Genomic DNA, 23,939 nt, shown 5'->3' with positions numbered 1-23,939 from the left:
TTTTTATGAATTTTATAAGACTTTCAAATTCGCCGCCATTTTGGCCCACCATTCGCATTAGTCTCCTCTCGGTTTAGCAAGAGCTGTGACGTAGATTCAGGAACACGTGACTTCAGCCTTTCTCTGGATCTCACTGAAAACAAGTCGCGGTATTTCTGCACGTTTCTCGAAAATGCCGGAAAGATGTGTTGCAGCGAGATGTGGAAACATCAAAGACGAAGCGAATGGAATAAGCATGCACAGGATTCCTTTCTTTGGCACCACATGCCCGCAAAGACTGAGGAGGCGAAAGAAATGGATCGATTTTATGCTGGAGCGGAGGAAGGCCTGGAAAGACTTCGTCCTTGTGCTCGATGCACTTCAATGACGAGGATTTCACAAGGCTGATGAATTCAGGTTTAAACTTAAAACGTGAACTGAAGTAGGATGACATCGCCTTTGTGTTTTTCCTTTAAAAAAGCTAAGCGCTTGTGACATTCTAAGCGTTGTAACCTTCTGAGGTTTATAGTTTGACCTCACTGTTAACTCAATCACAAGTTTCATAAAATATGGCGTAATTGTTTTGGTATATATTCTCATAGATCGTGAGATCCGCGAAGTTTCGTTTTAGACCAAGCTCTCAAAAAGTACTAGCACAAATGCTAGCACTGATGTAAATAGATCGATGCGAGAACAGTCGCACTCGGCGAACACAGAAAACATTGTAAACCACGATGTAGATAAGGTAGATAAACTGCAGCAAGAATTCAACGAGCTCAAACAAATATTGTACACACATGTGTTGCAGAATTCTGCAAACAATAAAAATGTTGAAAAGTATAACAGCGTTATCTCTGAAAACCTAAACACCACAACGGGGGCTCAAAATAAAAAAGAGCACAAAACAAATAACAAGCGCAAAGAGCGCAGAAAAAAATTGGCTAAAAAACGGATTGAGACACAAAGAGAAAAACACGAGAAATTCATGAAGAATTTTTCAAACAAACAACTTAGCGACAGCCTGTTAGCGTTATTTCTAAAGGGCTCAAATTTGTCCCGACACCGGTGACAGACACGAATTACATTAGACGCCAACTCTTGTTAGACTTCGAACATTTCGCAAGACGTATGCGCCTAAAAGATACAATGGATTTCGTAAACTGTGGGACAGTGACAAAAAGGAAATTAACCTGTTCATTGGACAAGCTAACAACCTCCATCCTACAATTAAATTTACGGCCGAAATTTCAGAGAACGAGACAAGCTATTATTATCACAGTTTAACACGTGTCCTTCCTGTAGTTCCGCGAGAACAATGTCGCTAGTCAGCGCTTCCCAATTGCCTTCGATTTCCTTGCAGCAGTAGCACTCGCTGATATTTGCTAGCAGATCACGGCTACAGTTACCACAAGTACATCTACATGGAAAATAATTCGTTCGAAGGTATGTGAGTACTTGGCCATAGTTTTGACAGATGATAATGAAGAGCGCGTATGCAAAATGCAAGGTGAGAACTTTACCATCCACTAACACGCACTCTATTCTCCAAGCGTTTCGTTAAATCTTCCTCGAGTCGTCGCCTCTCCTCTTGTTCCTTGCGATATCTTTTTAGCCATTCTTCGTCTGCTATCGGCTCGTCCGCGTACGGTTCGAGTGTATCATCATCTTCACACGTAAGTCTTATTACTTGTTTCGTGGACGCCTTCTATCGCCTCGACTTCGACGCTTTCAAATTCGTCCTAGCTGCTTTCTTCAGCGGTTTGCTCACTTTCCGTGTCAGATAAGTTTTCTGCCAAGGAATATACTTATTTGGAGCTAAGTTTTTCCTTCCTACCGGTGAATCTGACGATTTTCTTTCTGCCGCGAATGTGCTTTACTGAAGGTCAAGTGAGTGCATATACTCAAGAGTTCCTGAATGTACGTCACAGACCATGGCACGTGGCCCTATTGTGAGCCCGTCGGCATTCTCATCAGCGGGGCGGGTGGACCGCAATAAAATAGGATTTAAAGATTTGTAAAATTCATAAAAAATTCGCGTTTCATGCAAATCGAAAAATTTTTTCGCGGACGTTCTCCGCGTAATGTAACAATTCAGATGAAAAAATAAAAAAAAATTCCGTTATGGGCACTTTAAAGTAGTCTCGTTACCATGGCAAAATATGACAGTCGGCAACACAGCACAATTCAATGAAAAATGCACTGAAGCCACAGATCCATACGGCCGAGGTTTAATGGCGTAGCCCTTCCACCCTCCCCCATTCAGGATGGAATACTAGTTCGTTGCCAAGGGTCATCCCCCAGCATTTTCTATCTAGATTTCCTAGCCAGCGGACAGGCTTTTTAGATGGGATAATTTGCGTAAACATCTTGGTAGCGGAGACACGATTTGCGAGTAGGCGAGCGACTACTTAGTGAACCTGGTCACAGGCTTTTAGGATTCCGTAATCAACCGTTGGATGGGCATTTTCTTTGGAGGAAAGAAAGAAAAACAAACAAACAAACAAACAAACAAGAAACAAACCAAAAACGACAATAAAAACAAAACAAAAACGAAACACTTAACAAAACAAACCAGCTTCGTGTGGCACATCGTCTACTGCATCGATTTCGTTACTACAGGAAGCAAAACGATCAAAAGAAGGAGCTTCTGATGCTTGTGTTTGATTATTACCTGATGTAGGTACGTCTTAATACACTGCATCACAAGCGGCGCCACTGGCTTCTTGCTGTTCGGTAACGGCAGAGCAAACTGGTCCACTAACCGGGGAAAAAGACATCGGGGCTGGGTCTGCAGAGTTAAAAACACCAGCTCGCGTTGGATATGGGATGATAGATAGCCAACGACCCAACAAGCGCGAATGGAATAAAAACATTAAAAACAATTAAGAAATATTGCTGATTTCGCGTTGCAAGAACAACCAGAAGACAATTTAATGCTCGCTATTTCTCGGGCATCGTATAATGGCTCATATACCATGGCCGCTAAGCCAATCAAATCCCTGGAATAGCATTATACAATGATCCAGTTTTTAGTAATAGAAAGGATATACCGTCGGTTGCACTGATCTAAGCGTGGATACGAGACAAAACAACATGTTCTAATAGGGTGCCAAACATGCGGTGTTTTGTCGCCAAACATTCGAAATTTGACAGCCGTTAAGCAAACTGTCGCCAGATCAGCGTGTTCCACTCGCAAGCGTACTTCATTTTTCTCAACTTGCAGGCATATTTCTCGCTCAGAAACAGCACACTTGCCTCCAGAAAGTATTCTTAACATCTCAAAATGCTTGCAAAGAATATTTTGTCGAGCAAAAACAAATCAAGTCAACAACAGCCTCCTCCTCCAAACTTCGAATGTTTGGCGCCAAAACATGTCATGTTTGCACCCAGTTAGAACATGTTTTTCCCTCCCGTGTACACGCTTAGATGCAACCGACGGTAGGTTTTAAGGTAGAGAGAGAAAGGGACTACAGTTCAGCTCAGTTTATTGATTCTTGACACAAATCTCACAAGAAATGTGCACTGCCCGCAGTTAGCAAGAGCTAGTCGAGGCGAGCAGCGGTTACAAGCACTATCTACTGAACAAGAAAAAGAAAAAAGGGAACACGTATTGCTTTCGGAGTTAACTTGTTCTTGTGCTCTTAGCCAGATCCTACCGTGTCTCGGATGCAATCCACGCAACATCCATAGACAGTACAACGAAACTCGCATGCTGACATACAGTGCGGACTTTATTATTTAATCGGTTGAAAACAATTTCTGCGTTTTAAAGCAACTCAAAGTAGTTCGACAACAGATTAAATCTATCAACGGAGAAACGTGGTATAAAAAGTTTGGCTTGAGAAGTTCGAATATCTTGGGTTCCATTTCTTGCTCTCTAAAGTATCCTACGACATTTTTGTGACGTACACGACAGTCGTAAGCGAGTTGTAGGTTTGATTTACACGAAGCAATTCGTGTCGTATGCCTGTCGTAAGCTTGTCGCATGCGACAAAGTCTTACCGTGTAAATCGGCCTTAAAATGTCCTTTAAAGGGCGATTTACACGGTACGACTTTGTCGCATGCGACAAGTTAACGACAGGCCTATGACACGAATTGTTTCGTGTAAATCAAACCTACAACTTGCTTACGACTGTTTGTGCGTCACAAAAAATGTCGTACGACAATCGTAGGTATAGGCAATGTTGAGTGACGAGAGTTGCGTGCGATTTTTTTGCATGACGCGAGCAGCGTGCGCTCTGGAAATCGCATGCAACAGTCGTAAGCAAAAGTTGTACCGTCTAAATCGGCCTTAAGGTGGCTTACTACAGTTTTTCCGAGACTTTGTAGCGCGCGCTATGATAGCCTGCCACACGTCAGTATTTGTCGCGCGTGCAAAAATGACGCAAGTAACCTCAAGAAGTAACAACAACCACTTCAGCACTTGAAAGGCGTCAAATCTCTTTGGTGTATGTAGCGATAGTTTCAAAACTCCGTTCAAACATGTAATTAAGCCTAGGACCAAAAAAATATGGCAAAAAAGTTTGATAAACATTCGGTAAAAGAGCTCTAATTTACTGTACCTTTCTCGCACGCGATACATGGCGTTACATGAGCGCGCGCTTAAATAAAGGGCATGCGCAATTCAATTCTCGTCCGAGGTTGTAAAAACCTGTCTTTGATCGAGGATTGCTCGAAAACTTACCGTACAACTTATGATGAAATTTTCATGGTTGATTTGTTCGGGTGAATCACGTTTGGAGCCAAAATTTTTGAAAAATCTGTAAGACAGATTTTGAGCTATTTTTGATTTCACATTCTCTTAGTTTGCACAAAAACTGTCTTACAGATTTTTATTTTACTTTGCATGAACGTTAAATCAGACCCAATTTCTTATTCCTGAAATTTTCAGGTGACGTCATACGGGTAGAATTTGAGAAAAACGTGACTTAACCTACTAGTGCCCAGTCTCTCATTGGGTACTCGGTCGCTCATTTTGGCTATTTGTTGACGTTTAATTGTTCAAATTTCACATAGAATCGTAAAAGACTTAAGCAAACAGTAAATAGTGAAGGGAAAAACAGCTTGGAACTTTTTCTAAAAGAGTTAAAAGTTGTGCCCTTATACTCCATTAAAACTGTAGTAAGCCACCTTAAGTGGGCCCACTTGGCCCCGATTACCAAGTTTTGAAATAAAAACACCGCTTACCTTACTGTAAATAATTTTGTAGCAATGTTTCGTCAGCAGTCCTGCGACATGATAAGCTAACCTAACGAGAAACAAAGGCAAGAGAACACTAAAAACTGAAAAGGGAAAGCGGTTCGACTCTATTTATCCGCCCCGTATAAACTACTTGAACATTTTTACCGCTAAAGGCTTAAAACAAAAGTCGGAAGTGACGATGAGTGTAATGCTGTCTTCTACATTCCTTTTTCTTTGGACATACCTTAGAAGGTCTGGGGGCCCTGCATTTTTAATCACGTGATCAACATACTTCATGACGTCACCAAGGTATTTTTGCACCTTCTCCCGAAACTGGATTGACTCGTCAAACTTGGTCTGTAAAAACAACAAGGACAAGCAGCTTAATCAAGCAGCTGTATTAACGAATTCTTTATTAGCAAATGCCAAAAGAAACATGCCCAGAGTCATAAGTGTGGACTTACAATTTCATATATCTAACTACTATAAAAAAGAACTAATCACAAACTATTGACAAATGTGCAAAGACAGTTAGATAAAATTGAAAAGGCATCTATTCACGTCAACCAAGCAAAATCTTGGTGGTAACCCTGCGATGGACTAGCATCCCATCGGGGTAGGGTGGGCGGGAGAGTAAAATTTTTTTTATTTATGCTGCTATTTATGTTTGTTTATGCTACATAAACTGGAGGAAGGCAATTGCTTTTTAGGTCTGTTGGCTTCTGACGAAGGTGAACAAGGCATGAATGAAGACTTGGAATTCGCTTACAAGACATGACCTCACCAAAGAAGAATAGTGACGTCCAAGCGCAATGATAAAGAGTTGAAGTGATGTTTCACTGCTTTCACCAGTCCCAAATCCTGCCTGCAAAGCATAAGAGTAACAGTTATTCAACCTCAGAGGTAATTTTGCGAAGAATGGAACAATAAACAGCACCGCAAGAAAGTACAACTGAAGAGGTTTCTTTTGAATGATTAGTCACACGTGTGAGAGTGACCGCTCTTCGCGTCTACGCAAACAACAGCGCCATTGAGCACTACTTCTTAGCAGCTCAGGGCTTTCGATAAGATTAAAAGTAGGTGGTTGCAATTTAAGTTACCGCATTCTCCTGACATAGCTAACTCAAGGTTTGAATTTACACTGGCTTTCAGAGTTAACATTAAACTTTTCATTATATGGGTTTTGCAACATATAGACCGTCAACGATCGGTTTCCAGACTGACGCTTTCTTACAATTTCCAGAGGCTGGACTCCCAGCTTAAGAATATTTTTCAACTCCAGATTCCTTTTCTCTCCGAAATTTCAATATTCTTATATTTATAAGTTAACTGCGTGTGGGATTATTTAAAACAAAGGAACCGGCGCAACGAAGGGATTTTCCAGAAAGTGACATTCTCCCAGCAAGAGCAAGGAGAAGTACACGTGTATGGCGAAAGCTATGGAGGGTTTATTTCTATGCCAGTTTACACAAATTGATTTGCAATACATGATTCCTTGATGTCATCTTCATCTCAGGTAGCTTAGCAACTGCCCTGTAAGGAGATAAAGACAATGTTAAAGTGAATGTGGTCAATTGGGTTACATATCATGTAATGATGTAATGATGTTCATACTTTTGAGTCTGTGGATAAAATCTTCATGCTTGATCATCAAAATGAAAGCTGTCCAGTAGTACTTTAGCGACCTCCCTCGCACATGCTCTTTTGGCTTGTCACGCAATCATCCTCCCCAACGAGAGGAAAGATTGCGTGACGAGCCAAAAGAGCGCCAGTAGTACTTTTCTGTGGTGTAGTTTTCTGTTCTGTACAGTGTGGTTCTTACTTTCAAGCCCGACAATGAAAACTGTGAGCTTTCACGGAACGTTAATGCAGCTTTCCAAACGAGGTCTTTTGTTGGCTCAAGAAATAATCTAGATGAATGACCCAAACAATGTCCCTTGTCCTATTAACCATGGCAACAACAGGTTAAAGAAAGCAATGACAATAGAGGTGCTAGTCCAGTTCAAGTGTTTTTCAGTATCATTTTGTAAAATAACTTATGGGAGTAGACCCTTTTTCCTATCTGTAAAATGAAATAAGAAATTTTCTACTTTTTATTTGATTTGTGGGAGGAGAGGCAGGGTTCACTTTGACTGGACACTTTACCTTGCTGGCAGGGGAGAGAGGGGATACTTTGTCTCATTGCGTTCCTGGTAGGGTATAGATGGGGTACTTTATGTCATGGCACTTTTTCACTGGTGGGAGGGGAGAGGGTAACTTGTGTCATGACACTTTTTATGTTGTTGGGAGGCGAGGGAAGAGGCACCTATGTGCCATGGCACTTTTTAAGGTGCTAGAGAGAGGATGGTGTACCTTGTGAGTTCAGCAAGACCTTCATGGGAGGGAGGAAGCTGCAGCAGACATCTGAACCAAGCATGGATAACATTTCCTTCCAAGTGCCCTGCTTCAATGGCCGTCATTGCCTCTGGGGAGGGTAAAATGTGGCACAGGAATCGACAACAAAAACTGCAAGAGACAAGAAGGTCGTACCTCCATGAAAAATGGAAAAATGAATCTAAGAACCTGCTAATTTTTGAAAATGTTTAAATCATTAATTTTAGCTGAGCTGGAAGACATACAATCACATTTTCTTTAATTTCCATACGTTTGTCTTGAGGTTTGATAGCTTATGTATTTAGTAAATGAATATACAGTCAACTCCCTTTATTGCGGACACCCTCGGGACCGCGAGTTAGTGTCCTTAATAACGAGAGTCCGTAACAGAGGGGAATTTATTTCAGTCAAACGTCTGTAATTTATTTTGCCGGGGATTAGGTTGCTATCCGTATTATCGGGGTGTCCGAAAGGCGAGAGTTGACTGTAGGGTAGGGTTAGGGTTAGGGGCCTTCGTTTGTCCCTTCCAGGAACAGTATAACCGAAACCCACTAACGCTTTAATACAAAGCCCTGTACTCCTATTCTACATATCACATAACATTAGGAGATAAACACACCAGGCAGACATCTCATCCTGAACGCCAAGCTCCTGGAAGAGACTTGTGAATGAAACGCCTGGGAGGCCTGTGACTTCACCGCGGTGCCTAAAACATCCACGGTGAAATAGAAACGGAATAAACAACATTAACAACATAAGAGAAGACCTAAACTAGGGAAGTATTCATTAGAGACATTTCTGGTCATCGTTTATTACAAAACTGAACTGAACTAAACTTATAACTTTATTTTAAGAGGGTAGCACATGACAGTAAGGAAACCGATAACCCAGAGTCCGATATCAGAACGCACGGAGTCTCAGTTCGCAAAACAACAAACCCCTGCCATTCCAAGAAACCAGAACTTTCCAAACAACTAATGTATGATAACCGTAATCAGTTTATTCCCCACTCCAGAAACTACGAGGAGACTGGTATGAGCGAACGACTGTTGGATATCGTTTGGGAAAACAACGAACTTAAAAAACAAACAAACAAACAAAACAAAACATGCATTGCGGTAGCAGTCAGCTGTGACAGAAACGTTTTGGACGAAGCAGACTTAAAGGGGAAGTATCATGAAAATTTTATGTCATTTCAAAACCCAAAAATGTTTGTCTGACAACAGAAACTAAAAATAATTGTCAAGTTTTGTTATAAATTATCACCCCAGTGTAATAAAACTGTCGATTAGTGCCCCTGGCCAGAGAAAGAGTAGGTCGGAATGGATTAAAACTTGAAAATTATTAGGCTTATGTTTTTCAAGTTTTCGCACTTTTGTTTCAAAACTGCGCTAAAACAGAGTACGAGTTGTTTCTGTCAAGAATTGGGTTGATTTCTCTACTCTCGTTGTTCTAGAATCTATTTGTAGCAAAATGAAGGTCTTATTTCACCATTTTTAACAAAAGAGGTCAAAAACCTCATGATACTTACCCTTTAACAAACGCTACGCTTTTCCGAGAAAACGCCGAAACATGACAGTTCATCGGCAGGATGTCTTTTCAACCCTCCAAACGATCCCTTCCTCGTCCCAGTCTCCCCTTTCCGTTATGCTTCCAAATACCCGGGAAAAATATTAACAGAACATTAAAGGGTTGATTCCGAAAATGAAAAAAGGCCCAAGGAACACTATTCTCGTCACAAGAATAGTCCGACCCAGAAGATTAGACGCGCTAGGAAGCAGTGTCGCTTTCCAAATTTCCAGAACCCCACAGAACTAACACCTCTACAATAGCTTTGTTATTAAAGATGAGCCTGTGGTCAAACATTCTTTTGTTTAAAACAGAGTGCAAACGGGGTGAAAAGGAATAACAATGTAGAATGACCAAATGGTTCTTTTATATGTCAAACGACTGATAATTGAAATAAAAGCTCTTTCGTAACGACAAAATCTCTCTGCACGCTGTGTGTGCCTATGTCTTACCTTTCCAGTGCAGAAAGAGTAAACGCGGCGAGTGTGTCTGCCAAGGGACTGGGTACGGACTGGATACATTGTGCATCATACACTAGGGCTCTCACGTGACTAAATACGTGCTTCCACATGCCACTGGTAGGGTCTGATGGGGGAAATAAATAAGATAGGATTAAAGTGAGATAGGATCTTTCACTTTATCAACACACTCGCCGCTCTCGGAATCAATTACCCTGGCAGAATGTAGGCGAATGCCACACATGAACCTAAGACTAACGTTACATATATTGTAAATCTAGAAAATATGGCGAAGTATGGTATCAGATCTGATCAGTAGGCGGGAGGTCATGGGTTTGACTTTTGTCATGGATCCAGATTTTTCTTTGTCCCAAGATTATAGCAGACTGAATACAAGTCTTCCTTCCGCAGCTCAATTGTTAAGCAACCAAATACGCGCGGCCATCAGGCCCAGTTGTTCAAAGGGTGGATAACTTTATCCAGTGGATAAGTCACTATCCAGCGGTGCAAATGTACTCCAAACAACACTTCTGGCAAGTTTTTCCACACAATCCCATACTTAAATTAGACATGCGCCTCTACTCTATACACAAATTACAGGGCTGTAGGGAAATTCTTCCACACATTTATTTGCCGCATAGCGACCTATCCAGTAGATAAAATTATCCGCTCTTTGAACAACCAGGGCTAGGCTTTTAGCCACAAATTGAAAATTGGGCATCTAAAAGGAATGTCTCATAATATATTGTTAAAGGTTATGTGACTTTTCACTGAATTTTTCCAAACGCGGGCGCCCGTCGGACGTATAGACACCCTACTAGAAAAACCCTTGTCGAGAACTCAGCTATTCCATTTGCAGTCCCATTCTACTACATCACGGAGTACAAAGACATGTCTAACGACAGAATCCATGATCGAAGTTCGCTGGATCTAATTTAAAGGCATTTGATTGATTTGGCTAAAAACGCACTTGATTAGCAACAACATAAAGTAGGGTTGGTCTTTTTTCAAGAAGCGTTTGGCCAGTTACCTGTAGTTTCCTTCTTTCTTCTCGTGTTTTGCCTAAATCGGAAGTAAGACAAAAAGTGGCTGATTTTGACGAACGAGTCGATCCTTAGATAACATGATAGAACGATAACTCATGCTCACTCCTTAATCAATACCTTATTCTTCTTAACAAATAATGTTTTTCACACTTATCACCTGTATTGTACATTTTTTGTATTTTTTAGTCCTCATTTCATATTCTCTTCATATTTTATCCGTTGAAGACAACAGGACTGTTGTCGAAAGCTCATACCTTTACAATTTTTAACCAGAGAAAGGGTTTTTTGATTTTTGATTAAATTTTTAATTATCATGAATCCTGGTTACAGCTCTTCAATTTTCTTATGATAGAAATAGTTAAACTACGGACATCTTTATAGATATAAACATTCAAATGCCAAACAACAACAACAACAACAAACGTACGTTAATGTCGCGAAGGTTGTTTGTACAAACGTCAGCAAATGTCGCAGGTCGTTATCGCGACAGGAACGAAAGAGATACTGTGACCCATCAGCTGAAAAACAATAACAACAACAAAAATCAAGGATTCAACATTGGAGCAATCTTGTAGCATCCGGAAAATCACTGCTCAATAGTTAGAATGGTCACTTTGCAGGACTTTGTACTCAGGCACAGGTAAACCAATATGGCCAGTAGTCCCGTGAATGAAAACATTCTATAAACCACACTTAGCTTTTCTTTTTTTTTTTGTTTTTTAACCTTTTTTAAATTAGAAAAAGAAATGACGCCAAGAAGAGTCGAACCCGGCTCGTCGGATTTCAAAGCTGGAACCTTACCACTCGACTACCGACGACTGGCTACCAAATTTTGCAATTTTGTGTCTAGATATAATCCCAAACATAAAGGCTAACTGTAAGCTTCCTAAGCTAAATTAGGTTAACCGGAGTGCCATCTAGGCTGACCGGAGTTTAGACCGGAGTGTTATTTTGTTAGTTACCAGTCTGTCACGGAAGTAAAATTTTAACTAATGACGACATAGTCCAGACTCACTTAATCACGTGACTATTTTCCAAAGTGAAACCAACTCAATAGGCCATTTCCGAATTGCTGTGAACCTCATTTTCAAAGAGAAGCTAAGTGAAAGCTTTTTATATGATAATTGGTTTTGTTTGCATATGAATGAAAACTAACTTTCATAATAAAAACTTTACACTTAGCCTCGCTTTCACAATGAGGTTCACAGCAACTCGGAAATGTCTAGAACAAGGAACCTCACAACCCACCAAAGAGTTTGCTTTCAGATAAGTCCTGTTTGTTCTTGTGCTCAAACACATCCTGTGCGCTGTCCAAGTAAAGCGTGATTAATTGCCAGCTGTTTTTCTGATGATTTTTATCTCGTGAAGAACACTCGGTGTATTCTCTGAAAGAATGGACAGAATAATCATTGAATGAGCCAAGAGACTCATCAGAGGGTCTCTGTGCTTCAATAAGGTTCTTTTTTTTAATAACCAAGTAGAGTAACGTGACGCTTGTCAAATTTAAACATGGACTTCAAATGTGAGTATTTTTTCTACGTCACCTGTGAACTGTTGGCCGAAATAGTTTAATTGTTGTCCTTAAAATGCAGGGAACGTAAGCAACCGCGATCGCAAGACCAACAAAAACCACCTCTTAAAACTTAAAGTCGCGTTCTCTCAATTACTTCGCGATTGTTGTAATTCATTCAATGTACATAATGTGCCTGAACTTTCCCGGAGCTGAATTCGTGGGCACGGCATTCAAATTCTGAAAGTGATAGGACAAGTCATCGTCGCGTCGTATGTTTACGTCCTCCATAAAACCTTGATCTGACCATTTCACGTTGCTGCTTTGCAGAGGATAGCGTAGAAGTATAACAGAAATTTCTGACTGAAAAGTTATGCACGCGCAGGGCCATTTCTTTGTTCGTTAGAACCCATTGTTTGGTGACGTTCTTTTGGGGGGACCTGATCCGTTTGCGACGTCTTACATGGTTGGTCGACAGGACAAAAGAACGAACAACAGAACAATGCTCCCAACCAGATAAAACAATGCACTGGCAACCGCCGGTTATCAGGGTTCAGTGAAAATAGAGCTTTTGAAGGGTGCAGGTCCACTGGTTCTTTCTGCCGTCAACGTGGTCACTGCTTTGGGCCTTATTTTTTACATCGTCGACCATACCCACTTACAACCTTGTTCCCAGGTCTATCATCTCCCCACCCCAGAGGAGATGAAAGAGCCTGGGAACAAGGTTGACCCACTTATACTTTCTGTAGCATTAAGCGACTGGAAATACTTGTACTGACGGGAAAAGTTGAGTAACGGATTCACGAATGTATGTCATCCTAAATGGAAGGACATTCTCACCTTGCGACAGCCGCGAAACTCTGTGACAATCTTTCTGCCAAGTAACCAAAATCCACGTTCTTCTCTTTGTAAATAAGCACCAAAGCAAACAGCCCTAAGGGTATATACACAAGGAGATTAACTTGTGATGGCTAAAAAATAATAGCTTTTTTATAAAGTTGCTATATAACTAATTATATGAGCTCCATAAAACGCTGGAACGTCAATGCAAGCTGGACACTGTACTCACACAACTCAAGAATTAGCTATCTGTCTGACTGATTTCTAAAAAAGATAAATGCATGAATGTCTACCTGTCTGCCTGACTGATGAACTGATCAGCACTGACTGACTGACGGACGGACTGATCATGACTGGCTGGCTGACTAACTGACTGACTGACTGACTGACTAGCTGATTGACAGACTGACTGACTGGCTGACTGACTGACAGATTGATTGACTGATTGACTGACTGGCTGACTGATTGACTGATAGAGTGAATGACTGACTGACTCACTGACTGGCTGGCTGACTGACTGACTGACTGACAGACTGACTGACCAACCGACTGACTGACTGACTAACTGACAGACACATTGACTGACTGACTACTGACTAACTGACTGACTGTCTTCACTGACTAACTGACTCTGACAGCATGTCTTTCTTAGTGATACTTAAATTGATCAACCATCTGACTGACTGACTGACTGACTGACTGACTATCTTTCTTATTAACTGGCTGCTGTTTGACCCTTCTGTTTTACTACTCATTCATAAAAGCGGATGCCCCACCTTTCCAGACGCACGTTTTCTTTTCGTGTTGCACCTTGCTGAAGTCCAACAGATCAAGAAAGGAGCACATCTTGTTCGCCTGCCAGTGATAGGGACAAAATGACGAATTAAAATAACTTCGACTGGACCTGCTAAATACTCCACTCTGCATAACGGGATGGATACACAGCACAAATTTACCGGGCGTTATGACCAAACGTAAAACGTAAACTGGGAGTTACCAGACTGAGTCAGGTAGTTGAAGGTCGCCTATGGCTAGTCCGCAAATACAAGTTAACCGAAGTATTCATCTCGCTCGTTGCAAACGTTTCTAATTATAAACTAAAGTTAAACAAAAGTCAAAGTCGAAACTGAAAGGCAGAAATATTTTGGAGAAAGTTTTAACGATAAGGAATTAAACTGGAATCAAAGTTCCCTGGGTTAGCGGATAGGCTAACAGTGGTTTGAACAACCGTGCCATACACCGGGTTGTTGGAAAGCCGTACGCTAATCGTCGATTAAAAATTAACCACGGTTTTCACCTCGCTCGTTAAAAATGACTTTAAAAGCTAGTTTTAAGCTAACGGTAAAGAAACGTCTAAGTCAAAACTAAGGGACAAAAATCTTTTTGACTGAAAGAATCTTAATTTGATCAGTAATTAAATCAAAATTCACGTTAACCCAGGATTAGCCCAATCGTGGTTTGAGTAACTGTTCCCTGCCCTTTAACCCTGCAAGCCCCAAGGCCCCAAAAGTGACTGACATCGGTTCGATGCATGACCGGCGCATGCCAAAATTTGGCGCCTTCTCTGTCAAATACCAAAAGGTAATTAGAAGAAGCAAAACTAGGGAGCCGTATATATCCGTATTTTCTGGCTCTTGGCAATTTTCCCATATGAACACTTAATAGCTTTTTTCAAATGTGCTAACGTTGCCATCAAAGGACAGATAGTTAAATTTTTCCGTTTGGACGCTCGTGTCGTCTCTCAGTTTCATCTCGGTGCCAAAATTCATCCCCTTAGTAACTATTGCCCAATCGCTATTGTAGTTTCCTACACGCCAAACAACGATACAAAAAAGGCATACAACAAAACAATCATTTCTTTGTGCATCTTACCACATCCTCGAGATCTGCCACACACGACAAAGTCAGAAAAAGACTGATAAACTGGTGAAGTCCCTTACTGTTTAGCTCTTCCATACGCCGCTTGTGAAACTTGGAGTAGAATCTGAAAATTGAAAGAAATTCATTTTTCCGCAAGGAGATATAAAAACGCAAAGCGATCGGGCGCGTGTTTCAAATGCTTTTTGAGTTCATGCAACTGTTGTATTCCCTCAGTAGAAAAACGGACATAATGTTTTCTTTTTCGGGAAAAAATACCCGGTGTTCTCTGGTCGTCTTAAAATCAAATCAGTCGAAAAGAGATCGTTTCTGGTCATGATCAAAAAGTTGGGTTTAATACACGAGATTTAATAACCATTCTCCGACATTTAGATGAAAAATTGTCAATATGAACCCTCTGGCGAAGGCAAGGAGAAAGGAAGAAGTGGAAAGAAAAAAAAAAGTATAAAGTAAAATCTGTGTCCCCTCGAGTTTTTCTCGTTCAAAAATTTTGCTTTCTTCGCATGCTCCACAAAGAAAAAAAAAATGTCGAAATAACCTATTGCTTAACCTTAGACGAAAATGTCATTTTCCATGTCGCAAACAAAATTTTTCACGGTAAAGCTGAAATTTGCCATGACAACGGCCAGCAAAAAGAGCTGCGATAGTTGTAAAGTTGTAATTATGTCAAGCCATTCTTAAACTCCCGTGTTTCCTGGTGCGAGGTTGAAAGTTGTGTCTCCTGTTTGTTCGGCACAAATATGCCAGTATTTTCATTCATTTGTAAATCAAAATAAGATTAATTAGACTACGGTTTGCTTTAACAACAATCCTGAATATTCACCATCTGAGATGAAAATTGAAAATAGACAATGTGTATTTGTACAGCGATGAATAGAACGATATGTATTGTTTTTTTGTCTTACTCTTCGAATGAATTGTTTATGAGAAAGTCATTTTCTGGTCTGATTGATCTCACTGATTAAAATAAGTTCATCCGCTTCCTGAAAGGCAGCTGTCGTTTTTCTATGTTAGCAAGGGGCTTGTCGCTTCCGAAACACAAAGTTACCATGGATGGCAACTTCACCTTTGAATTTGGTAACTTCACTTCACCGATCACATCTGTTGATATATGCCTTCAACATCAAAGCCATCTTGAACAAAACAAGAACCACGCAATTGCAGTCGTTGTTTTGAACCTTCCTCTCTGCGTAACAGCGATGGTTGCAAATTCTGCAATTTTAATCGCACTTTGGAAGACCCCGTCTTTGCATTCGCCCTCCAACATTTTGCTGGCTAATCTTGCTCTCTCGGATTTTGGAGTTGGCTTCATCGTTCAGCCCTGGGCGATATCGCTTCTACTTGAGGGAATGCATGGTTTTTCGTCCACTTATCGTTTTTTGTGCAGAAGTTTTCCAGGAGTGTCTTACCTTTTCGGCGGAGTCTCGTTTATCATGATCTCAGCAATTGGACTGGATCGACTTCTTGCTCTGCAGTTGCATTTAAGGTACAATTCCATCATAACTCACTTTCGCGCAATCTTAGCTGCAATTGGTATTTGGTTTTTTGTTGCTCTTTCCATGATATTTTGGCTTTGGAAATCCCCAGTCCACACGGGGATAGGAATAGGAATGTCCATCATATTAGGTACAAACTTCATTGTTTATTTGAAAATTCATCTTATTGTTCGACGCCATCAAGCACAGGTTGGAAATCAACAACCACAAGCGAATAATGGAAAGATCCTGCGCTTGCTTAGACTAAAAACTTCCATAGTCAACACTTTTCTTGTCTTTATTTTAATGGTGTGTTGTTATACACCTCAAATCCTTGTTCTTATTAGTAAATGGCCTTCCTTTGTTGCTTTTTACATAACCTCAACGATAGCGTATCTCAACTCATCCCTAAATCCCTTTCTGTATTTCTGGAGATTTCGAGAATTACGCTCAGCCGTTAAACAGCAATTTTGTCGTTGAGAACTCTGAAAACAACTTGCGATTACGACCTTGTGAATACGACCCGTCTACTTGCGCATTTTTCTCGTAATCTGCTGTGAAAGGTTAGCAGCGAGCAAGAGAGGATGTCCGAGTCAAATGAAGAATAAAAGAATTAACTCTGCTGTGAAAGTTAAAGTGGTGAGGTGAGCCATGAATTTTTCAGCTGAGCGTTAGCCCTGCGAGGAAAAGGAAAACCACGCCAGGAAGAGATAAATCCTTCGACTGGGCGGGAATTGAACCCACAACCTTCGGATTAGATCAACCGTCGCACTACCGACTGAGCTATCAGGCCAGACAGGTGCAAGTCGATTGATAAGTGGTAACAGTGCTCGTAGCGGCGAGTTACAAAAGAGAATCGAATTTTTAAGGAGTTCATCTCATTCCCTTCTCAAACAAAAGTGTATTGCTTGTGGCCTGTGTGGTTTTTGTGTTGATCTACTAAGATTTTGCCATTTTTCGACGCTTGATGGAAATGTGATCTCTATAAAACTGCGCCTATGAGTGCACACTGGAAAAACATGGAGACAGCGAACTGAAATACAACAAACACAAAGTGATGCTCAGTCGCCAGTCAGTTTTGGATTGCGCCATCGCAAACCTATGGTAGCACAAACTTTATCTATTTTTTGTCTAACGCTGGGGTTTTCCAGTCTTTTTGGCGCTCTCAGTTTATCCCCTGCCTCCCCTAGAAAGGCTTTCTTGTTTTACAGCTGTCGTAATTGTCTTCACGAAAGATGAGCCAATCAGCATCCGCCCATTGCGCATACATTTTGAAGGTCTTAGGGGGTCATCGAAAGGAGAGTTTTGTTACCCGCTTCAAAATGTTATTTTCATACAAAAAAGCGACAGGTCTTGAAAAGTGTAAGAAGAGATTTTGAGTAGCATTTCGAGGCAAAATTCAACACTACAACGTTCTTAAGATACATTTAAAACTTTTAAAAACTGACGTTTCAACGTTACTTCACGTCATTAATTTATCAAGTCAAAAGTAGGAATGGCAACTGGAAATATATAGATAATACAACAATACATATTTTCCAAGATCGGTACGATCGTCAAAGGTAAAAGGAACTAAATAAAAAATAAGGAAGAAAAAAACTCTCGCTCAATTCGACTAACGAAGATTCGTCCCCTACGCGAAAAATGAACGTGTTTCGCTTTTAGAACCATACAACGCAGTCCTTATCTGAATAAAGTTCTCGTGTGATGTTTCGTATCCTTTCTTATGTGTTATTTCATGCATTTACCCATTTTTCGACTCAGGAAACCTCTTCAAACAGAGCCGATCTGCCTACTGCAGTTTCTATAATCTCCACGTCTATTCCTTTTGCAAAGGTTCCATTTAACTTGTTTCGGTTCATGTGCCCTACAAATCGTATACAACAACTGAGCATGTCACCCGAACCGAGTTTACTTAAGGCCAAGTAATACGGGCAATATTTTCTTGTAACCTGTCGCCCAACAAACGTTGCCTAACAAGTTGCGATTGTTTGTTGCCCGTATTTCCCTGAAACGCGCGCAACAAATTTTCATGTTGCAAAAAGTAGAAACAGTGTATACTTTCTGCAACATGAAGGTCTGTTGCGCGTGGAGGTTGTAATACGGCGAACAAACAATCGCAACTTGCAACGCAACATTTGTTGCGTGGAGAGGTGCAAGAAAATGTTGCCCGTATTATTTGGTGTTTAGTGAACCTTTGTTGAATTTATAAATAACAGACAGTACGACGTGAAACGGCCGCAGCCGCCCTCCTCCCCTGTCAGAAATGTGTGTAACTCTCAGAAAACCAAACTGGGTGATTTAAAAACATCCTTCAAATTTTGGCAGAAAAATCCTTTTTCGTATTGCATGTGCAATTACACGGAAATTCATTGACACTGGATTCCGGTTTTGTCACAAACAAATACTGTATTCATTGTGGTAGATTCAGACCTTCAGATAAGTGGTATTTTGAGCCATGTTCTAAAAGTGAGAAAAATAAACTAAAGTTAACTTTACTTAACTTAGTTTGCCTTAATTATTTTTTAATTAAAATTAACATTGTACTGATAAAGCTATGTCGAGTCGTTCTTTGATTTGTTGCCACGGGTTTCTTGGTGCGTGGTTGAAAGTGGTCTATTCTGTTTGTTCAGCATAAATTTTTTATTTATTCGTAAATGAATGTTGGATTATTAGATTGAGGTTTACTTATATAACAATTTTTCGGATGTATGCTTTCTGAAATGAAAATTAAAAACTAGCCATTGTATATATATGCCTTGATTGTTGGTGCAGCGGTGAACAGCACGACGGGGATATTGTTTTATGATTCGATTTCCACTGAACTGTGTTAATAAATAAGTGAGTGATGGATGTTCTGTTTGACTAGAAATGATCATTTGAAAATTAAACTTTTGCAGCTGTCGCTTTCCCATGTTATAGCAAAGGGTTTGTCGCTTACAGAAAAAGAAAACGCAATTTTCATGGATCGTAACTTCACTTCACCGATCACATTTGTTGATATATGCCTCCAACATCAAAGCTATCTTGAACAAAACAAGCACCACGCAATTGCAATCGTTGTTTTGAACTTTCCTCTCTGCCTAACAACAATGGTCGCAAATTCTGCAATTTTAATCGCAATTTGGAAGACCCCGCCTTTGCATTCGCCCTCCAACATTTTGCTGGCTAATCTTGCCATCTCGGATTTTGGAGTTGGCTTCATCGTTCAGCCCTGGGCGATATCGCTTCTACTTGCAGGAATACATGGTTTTCCGTCCACTTATCGTTTCTTGTGCAGAAGTTTTCCCGGGGTGTCCTACCTTTTCGCCGGAGTATCGTTTGTCATGATCTCAGCAATTGGACTGGATCGACTTCTCGCTCTGCAGTTGCATTTAAGGTACAATTCCATCATAACTCACTTTCGCGCAATCTTAGCTGCAATTGGTATTTGGTTTTTTGTTGCTCTTTCCATGATATTGCGGCTTTGGAAATCTTCAGTCCACACGGGGATAGGAATAGGAATGTCCATCATATTAGGTACAAACTTTATTGTTTATTTGAAAATTCATCTTATTGTTCGACGCCATCAAGCACAGATTGGAAATCAACAACCACAAGCGAATAATGGAAAGATCCTGCGCTTGCTTAGACTAAAAACTTCCATAGTCAACACTTTTCTTGTCTTTATTTTAATGGTGTGTTGTTATACACCTCAAATCCTTGTTCTTATTAGTACATGGCCTTCCTTTGTTGCTTTTTACATAACCTCAACGATAGCGTATCTCAACTCATCCCTAAATCCCTTTCTGTATTTCTGGGGATTTCGAGAATTACGCTCAGCCGTTAAACAGCAATTTTGTCGTTGAGAACTCTGAAAACAACTTGCGATTACGACCTTGTGAATACGACCCGTCTACTTGCGCATTTTTCTCGTAATCTGCTGTGAAAGGTTAGCAGCGAGCAAGAGAGGATGTCCGAGTCAAATGAAGAATAAAAGAATTAACTCTGCTGTGAAAGTTAAAGTGGTGAGGTGAGCCATGAATTTTTCAGCTGAGCGTTAGCCCTGCGAGGAAAAGGAAAACCACGCCAGGAAGAGATAAATCCTTCGACTGGGCGGGAATTGAACCCACAACCTTCGGATTAGATCAACCGTTGCACTACCGACTGAGCTATCAGGCCAGGCGTGAGCAAGTGGTAACAGTGCTCGTAGCGGCGAGTTACAAAAAAGAATCGAATTTTTACGGAGTTCATCTCATTCCTTTCTCAAACAAAAGTGTATGGAGGACATCAAAGTTATCTTGAACAAAACAAGCACCACGCAATTGCAATCTCTGTTTTGAACTTTTCTCTCTGCCTAGCAGCAATGGTCGCAAATTCTGCAATTTTAATCGCTATTGGGAAGACTCCGTCTTTGCATTCGCCCTCCAACATTTTGCTGGCAAATCTTGCCATCTCGGATTTTGGAGTTGGCTTCATCGTTCGGCCTTCATTCGTATTGTTTCTACTAACGGGAATGCATGGTTTTTCGTCCACTTATCGTATCATTTGCACAAATTCGAACGAAATAGCTTACTTTTTTGCCGGAGTCTCGTTTGTCACGATTACAGCAATTGGACTGGATCGACTTCTCGCTCTGCAGTTGCATTTAAGGTACAATTCCATCATAACTCACTTTCGCGCAATCTTAGCCGCAATTGGTATTTGGTTTATTGTTGCTCTTTCCTTGTTATTTTGGCTTTGAAAATCTGCAGTCTACACGGCAATGGCAACAGCAATGTGCATCTTATTAGGTACAAACTTTACTGTTTATTTGAAAATTCATTTTATTGTTTGGCGCCATCAAGCACAGATTGGAAATCAACAACACAAGCGAATAATGGAAAGATACTCCGCTTGATTAGACTAAAAACTTCCATAGTCAACACTTTTCTTGTCTTTATTTTAATGGTGTGTTGCTATACACCTCAAATCATTGTTCTTGTTAGTACAAGGCCTTCCTTTGTTGGTTTTTACATAACTTCAACGATAGCGCATCTTAACTCATCCATAAATCCCTTTCTGTATTTCTGGAGAATTCGAGAATTTCGCTCAGCCGTAAAACAACAATTTTGTCGATGAGAACTCTGAAAACAACTTGCGATTACGACCTTGCGAGTGCGACCTTGTGAGAGCTTTCACAACGACCATGTGACAGAGAGCTTTCTTCTCGTTTACTGCTGTGAAAAGTTGAAGTTAGCCGTGAATCAGATGATGAATCAGAGATTGAAATTAACTCTGCAGCGAAAGGTCAACCCTTCTGAACCTGTCGAATGGAATCCATAAATTTCCTGCTGTGAGTAGCCCTTTGGAAGAAAAAGGAAAACCACGCGAGGTATAAAAGAAAAAAATCCTTTGACTCGGCAGGAAACGAACGCACGACATCCCGAGAGAATTCTGAAACCATCCTGAAATTTTGAATTTTAAAATCATCTTGAAAGCGTGAACGCCTTGTTGTTTATTTGAAAATTGAATGAGTCTAACTTCGTTTTAACGTTGACTACTGTTGAAGAATTCAACTGAAGTGAGCCACAAAAAGGGAAATACTGTAGCTGCTTCTTGAATTGATTTGTTGTAAAATATAAGAATAGCGAGGTGTAAAAAGTACTGTTTCTTAGAGTATAAGGTAAAATGCCTTTTCTCAGCCCTGGGCTTCGTAAGCCGAGGTTTTGGGTGGGCTTCAGGGTTTGGGTTGTTTTGCAAGGAGGCCACACGTTTTGGGTTTTATTCAAGCGTATTGCTATTTTACGTAAGTGTTTGCCATCGATTCACGTACATCGCGTATACAAATTGTTCTGTAAAGGCATCTTCATCGATAAACAGGGTCCACAATCCAGTTTATTTGGCAGGGGAGGTTTATATCGGGAGGGAGGGTCTCACAGGTAGTGGCAAAAATGAGCGTATGAAAAGCAAGTTGTTGCATAAAATTGAGGCCTGTCGAAGAGGGTTTTTGACAACTGCTGTACAGTTAATACTAAAGTAAAACATTTTGGACACTTTATTATTATTAACAACTGTCATTTACATAAGGTCCATTTCCGCCTGCAAATAGCAGGTGCTAGTCGAGGCGGGCGAAGATAAGGGGAACAGCAGTCGGTGATAAATTGCCTAAATAAATAACGTGTACAAACGAAAATAAATAGCATTTACAAAATCAACCACTTGTACATAACAATGAATCTTCTTACAATGAATCTGTTCAAACATCGACAGTTACTTAAATGGCATTTGACGAGACAGGAATAAATGTATTGTTCCGCACATTACTGTGAACGTTTGAAGTTGTGTGAAACTGTTTAGATTAAAGAAACAAGTGCAGTAGAGGGGGGTTAACATCCCCGGTGGTAGAGATAGGGGGCTTACAACCGGAAAATATTTTGTTAAGCCAGAAGGCTTGTAACCGTAAGCATTCTACGGTAGACGTATTTTCGTGGAGCGCATGCGAAGTCGCCAATACGGTTTTAAGAACATAAGAAAGCGTAAAAGTTTAGATAAAAAATTCATCTTCCAAATCGGCACTCATTCGACTAATTTATTCGTGTTTTTATATTGTAATTTTTTTCTCAGACCACAAGTTTTTAGACTACAAGCGTTTATTGTAATTCATTATTTTGCTATAATAATATTAGGTGCATACAGGGCCCCTCAGGATAACAGCCCTGTAGATGATTGGGCCACCCTGTCTAAAATAAAGTTCACTTACTTACTTACTTTCCACGTTACCGTGCTCCTATAGCTACCAATAGCGTAGCTTCGCTGCTCACTCTACAAACACATACAACCAACAATTCCTTGATTCACTCTGATGAAGGGCCAATGCTAGAAAAGTCAGCACTCAAATCTCTTTACCATGGCCAAATTACCTTACCAACTCTATTGATAAAACCAAGCATTCGTGAAAACATAGGCTCGTGCAGTTTTCTTTCCCTCTCCTTTCTCTCTTCTCCTTCCCTTCTTGTCTCTTTCGCGTCATTCTGAAGCTTCTTGGGACAAAAAACCTCGTGATTCGGCGACGTTTCAGGAAAAGTGCTGAACTTTTAATCGACCGCCTTTTTCAAAAATACGGCTAATGTAGTTTAACCGAAATCTTTGGAATTTCTAAAGAGCAAACATTATCAACGTAATATTAACTAACCTATCAGTAACGGTGTAATATGTCACTCTACCTTATGATACACTCGAACATTTTGAGTACATTTCTTTGAAAGGTGGAATATCTTAACATTCTATCAATAATCACTTGTAAACCACCATAGAATACTCCGTACCTTCCTTTGATCTGTTTCCACGCCTGAAGTGATCCGCTGTGTAGTAATTTCGTGAGGTGAACGGACACCAATCGCAAGAACAGAGTAAAACTGGTTTCGTGTTCTGGAATAACCGAGCTGCAAAAAGAACAAGCGGTTAGAGAACGTCTTCGATCGTGTGTGTTTACTATTTACTCGGGCAGATAAGGCAACGAGTCAACATCTCGAGTCCTGTTTTCTTGTTCTTGTTTTCGCGCACCTTTTGTACGTGGCCGCGTTTGATCCGGGTACGTGATTCGCCGTTGCTTTGCAAGAAGGCCACACATTTTGGGTTTTATTCAAACGTATTACTATTTAGTAATTT

At 40.5% G+C, this 23,939-nt stretch overlaps 1 protein-coding gene across 1 annotated transcript in view; it reads right to left on the bottom strand.

The window, feature by feature from the left end:
- The window catches only part of LOC146453809 (protein MMS22-like), a 62,513-nt gene that overhangs the window by 5,943 nt on the left and 32,631 nt on the right, over window positions 1–23,939 (bottom strand). Inside the window, exons 15-29 of the mRNA XM_085096150.1 lie at window positions 23,597–23,713; window positions 14,830–14,941; window positions 13,734–13,812; window positions 12,958–13,051; window positions 11,856–11,992; window positions 11,035–11,125; window positions 10,592–10,623; window positions 9,556–9,688; window positions 8,154–8,240; window positions 7,514–7,666; window positions 6,649–6,694; window positions 5,946–6,026; window positions 5,406–5,518; window positions 5,168–5,228; window positions 2,651–2,767 (exon numbers count right to left, since the gene is read on the bottom strand). Coding sequence (XP_084952276.1) covers window positions 2,651–2,767; window positions 5,168–5,228; window positions 5,406–5,518; window positions 5,946–6,026; window positions 6,649–6,694; window positions 7,514–7,666; window positions 8,154–8,240; window positions 9,556–9,688; window positions 10,592–10,623; window positions 11,035–11,125; window positions 11,856–11,992; window positions 12,958–13,051; window positions 13,734–13,812; window positions 14,830–14,941; window positions 23,597–23,713 — 1,453 coding nt within the window. The remainder of the gene's footprint in view (window positions 1–2,650; window positions 2,768–5,167; window positions 5,229–5,405; window positions 5,519–5,945; window positions 6,027–6,648; window positions 6,695–7,513; window positions 7,667–8,153; window positions 8,241–9,555; window positions 9,689–10,591; window positions 10,624–11,034; window positions 11,126–11,855; window positions 11,993–12,957; window positions 13,052–13,733; window positions 13,813–14,829; window positions 14,942–23,596; window positions 23,714–23,939) is intronic.

This window comes from Pavona decussata, unplaced genomic scaffold, assembly GCF_977016875.1.
Source record: "Pavona decussata unplaced genomic scaffold, jaPavDecu1.1 SCAFFOLD_322, whole genome shotgun sequence".
In the NCBI taxonomy this organism is placed as follows: domain Eukaryota; kingdom Metazoa; phylum Cnidaria; class Anthozoa; order Scleractinia; family Agariciidae; genus Pavona; species Pavona decussata.
The sequence above is the reverse complement of the archived record's forward strand: the minus strand, read 5'-3'. Positions and strand labels throughout refer to the sequence as shown.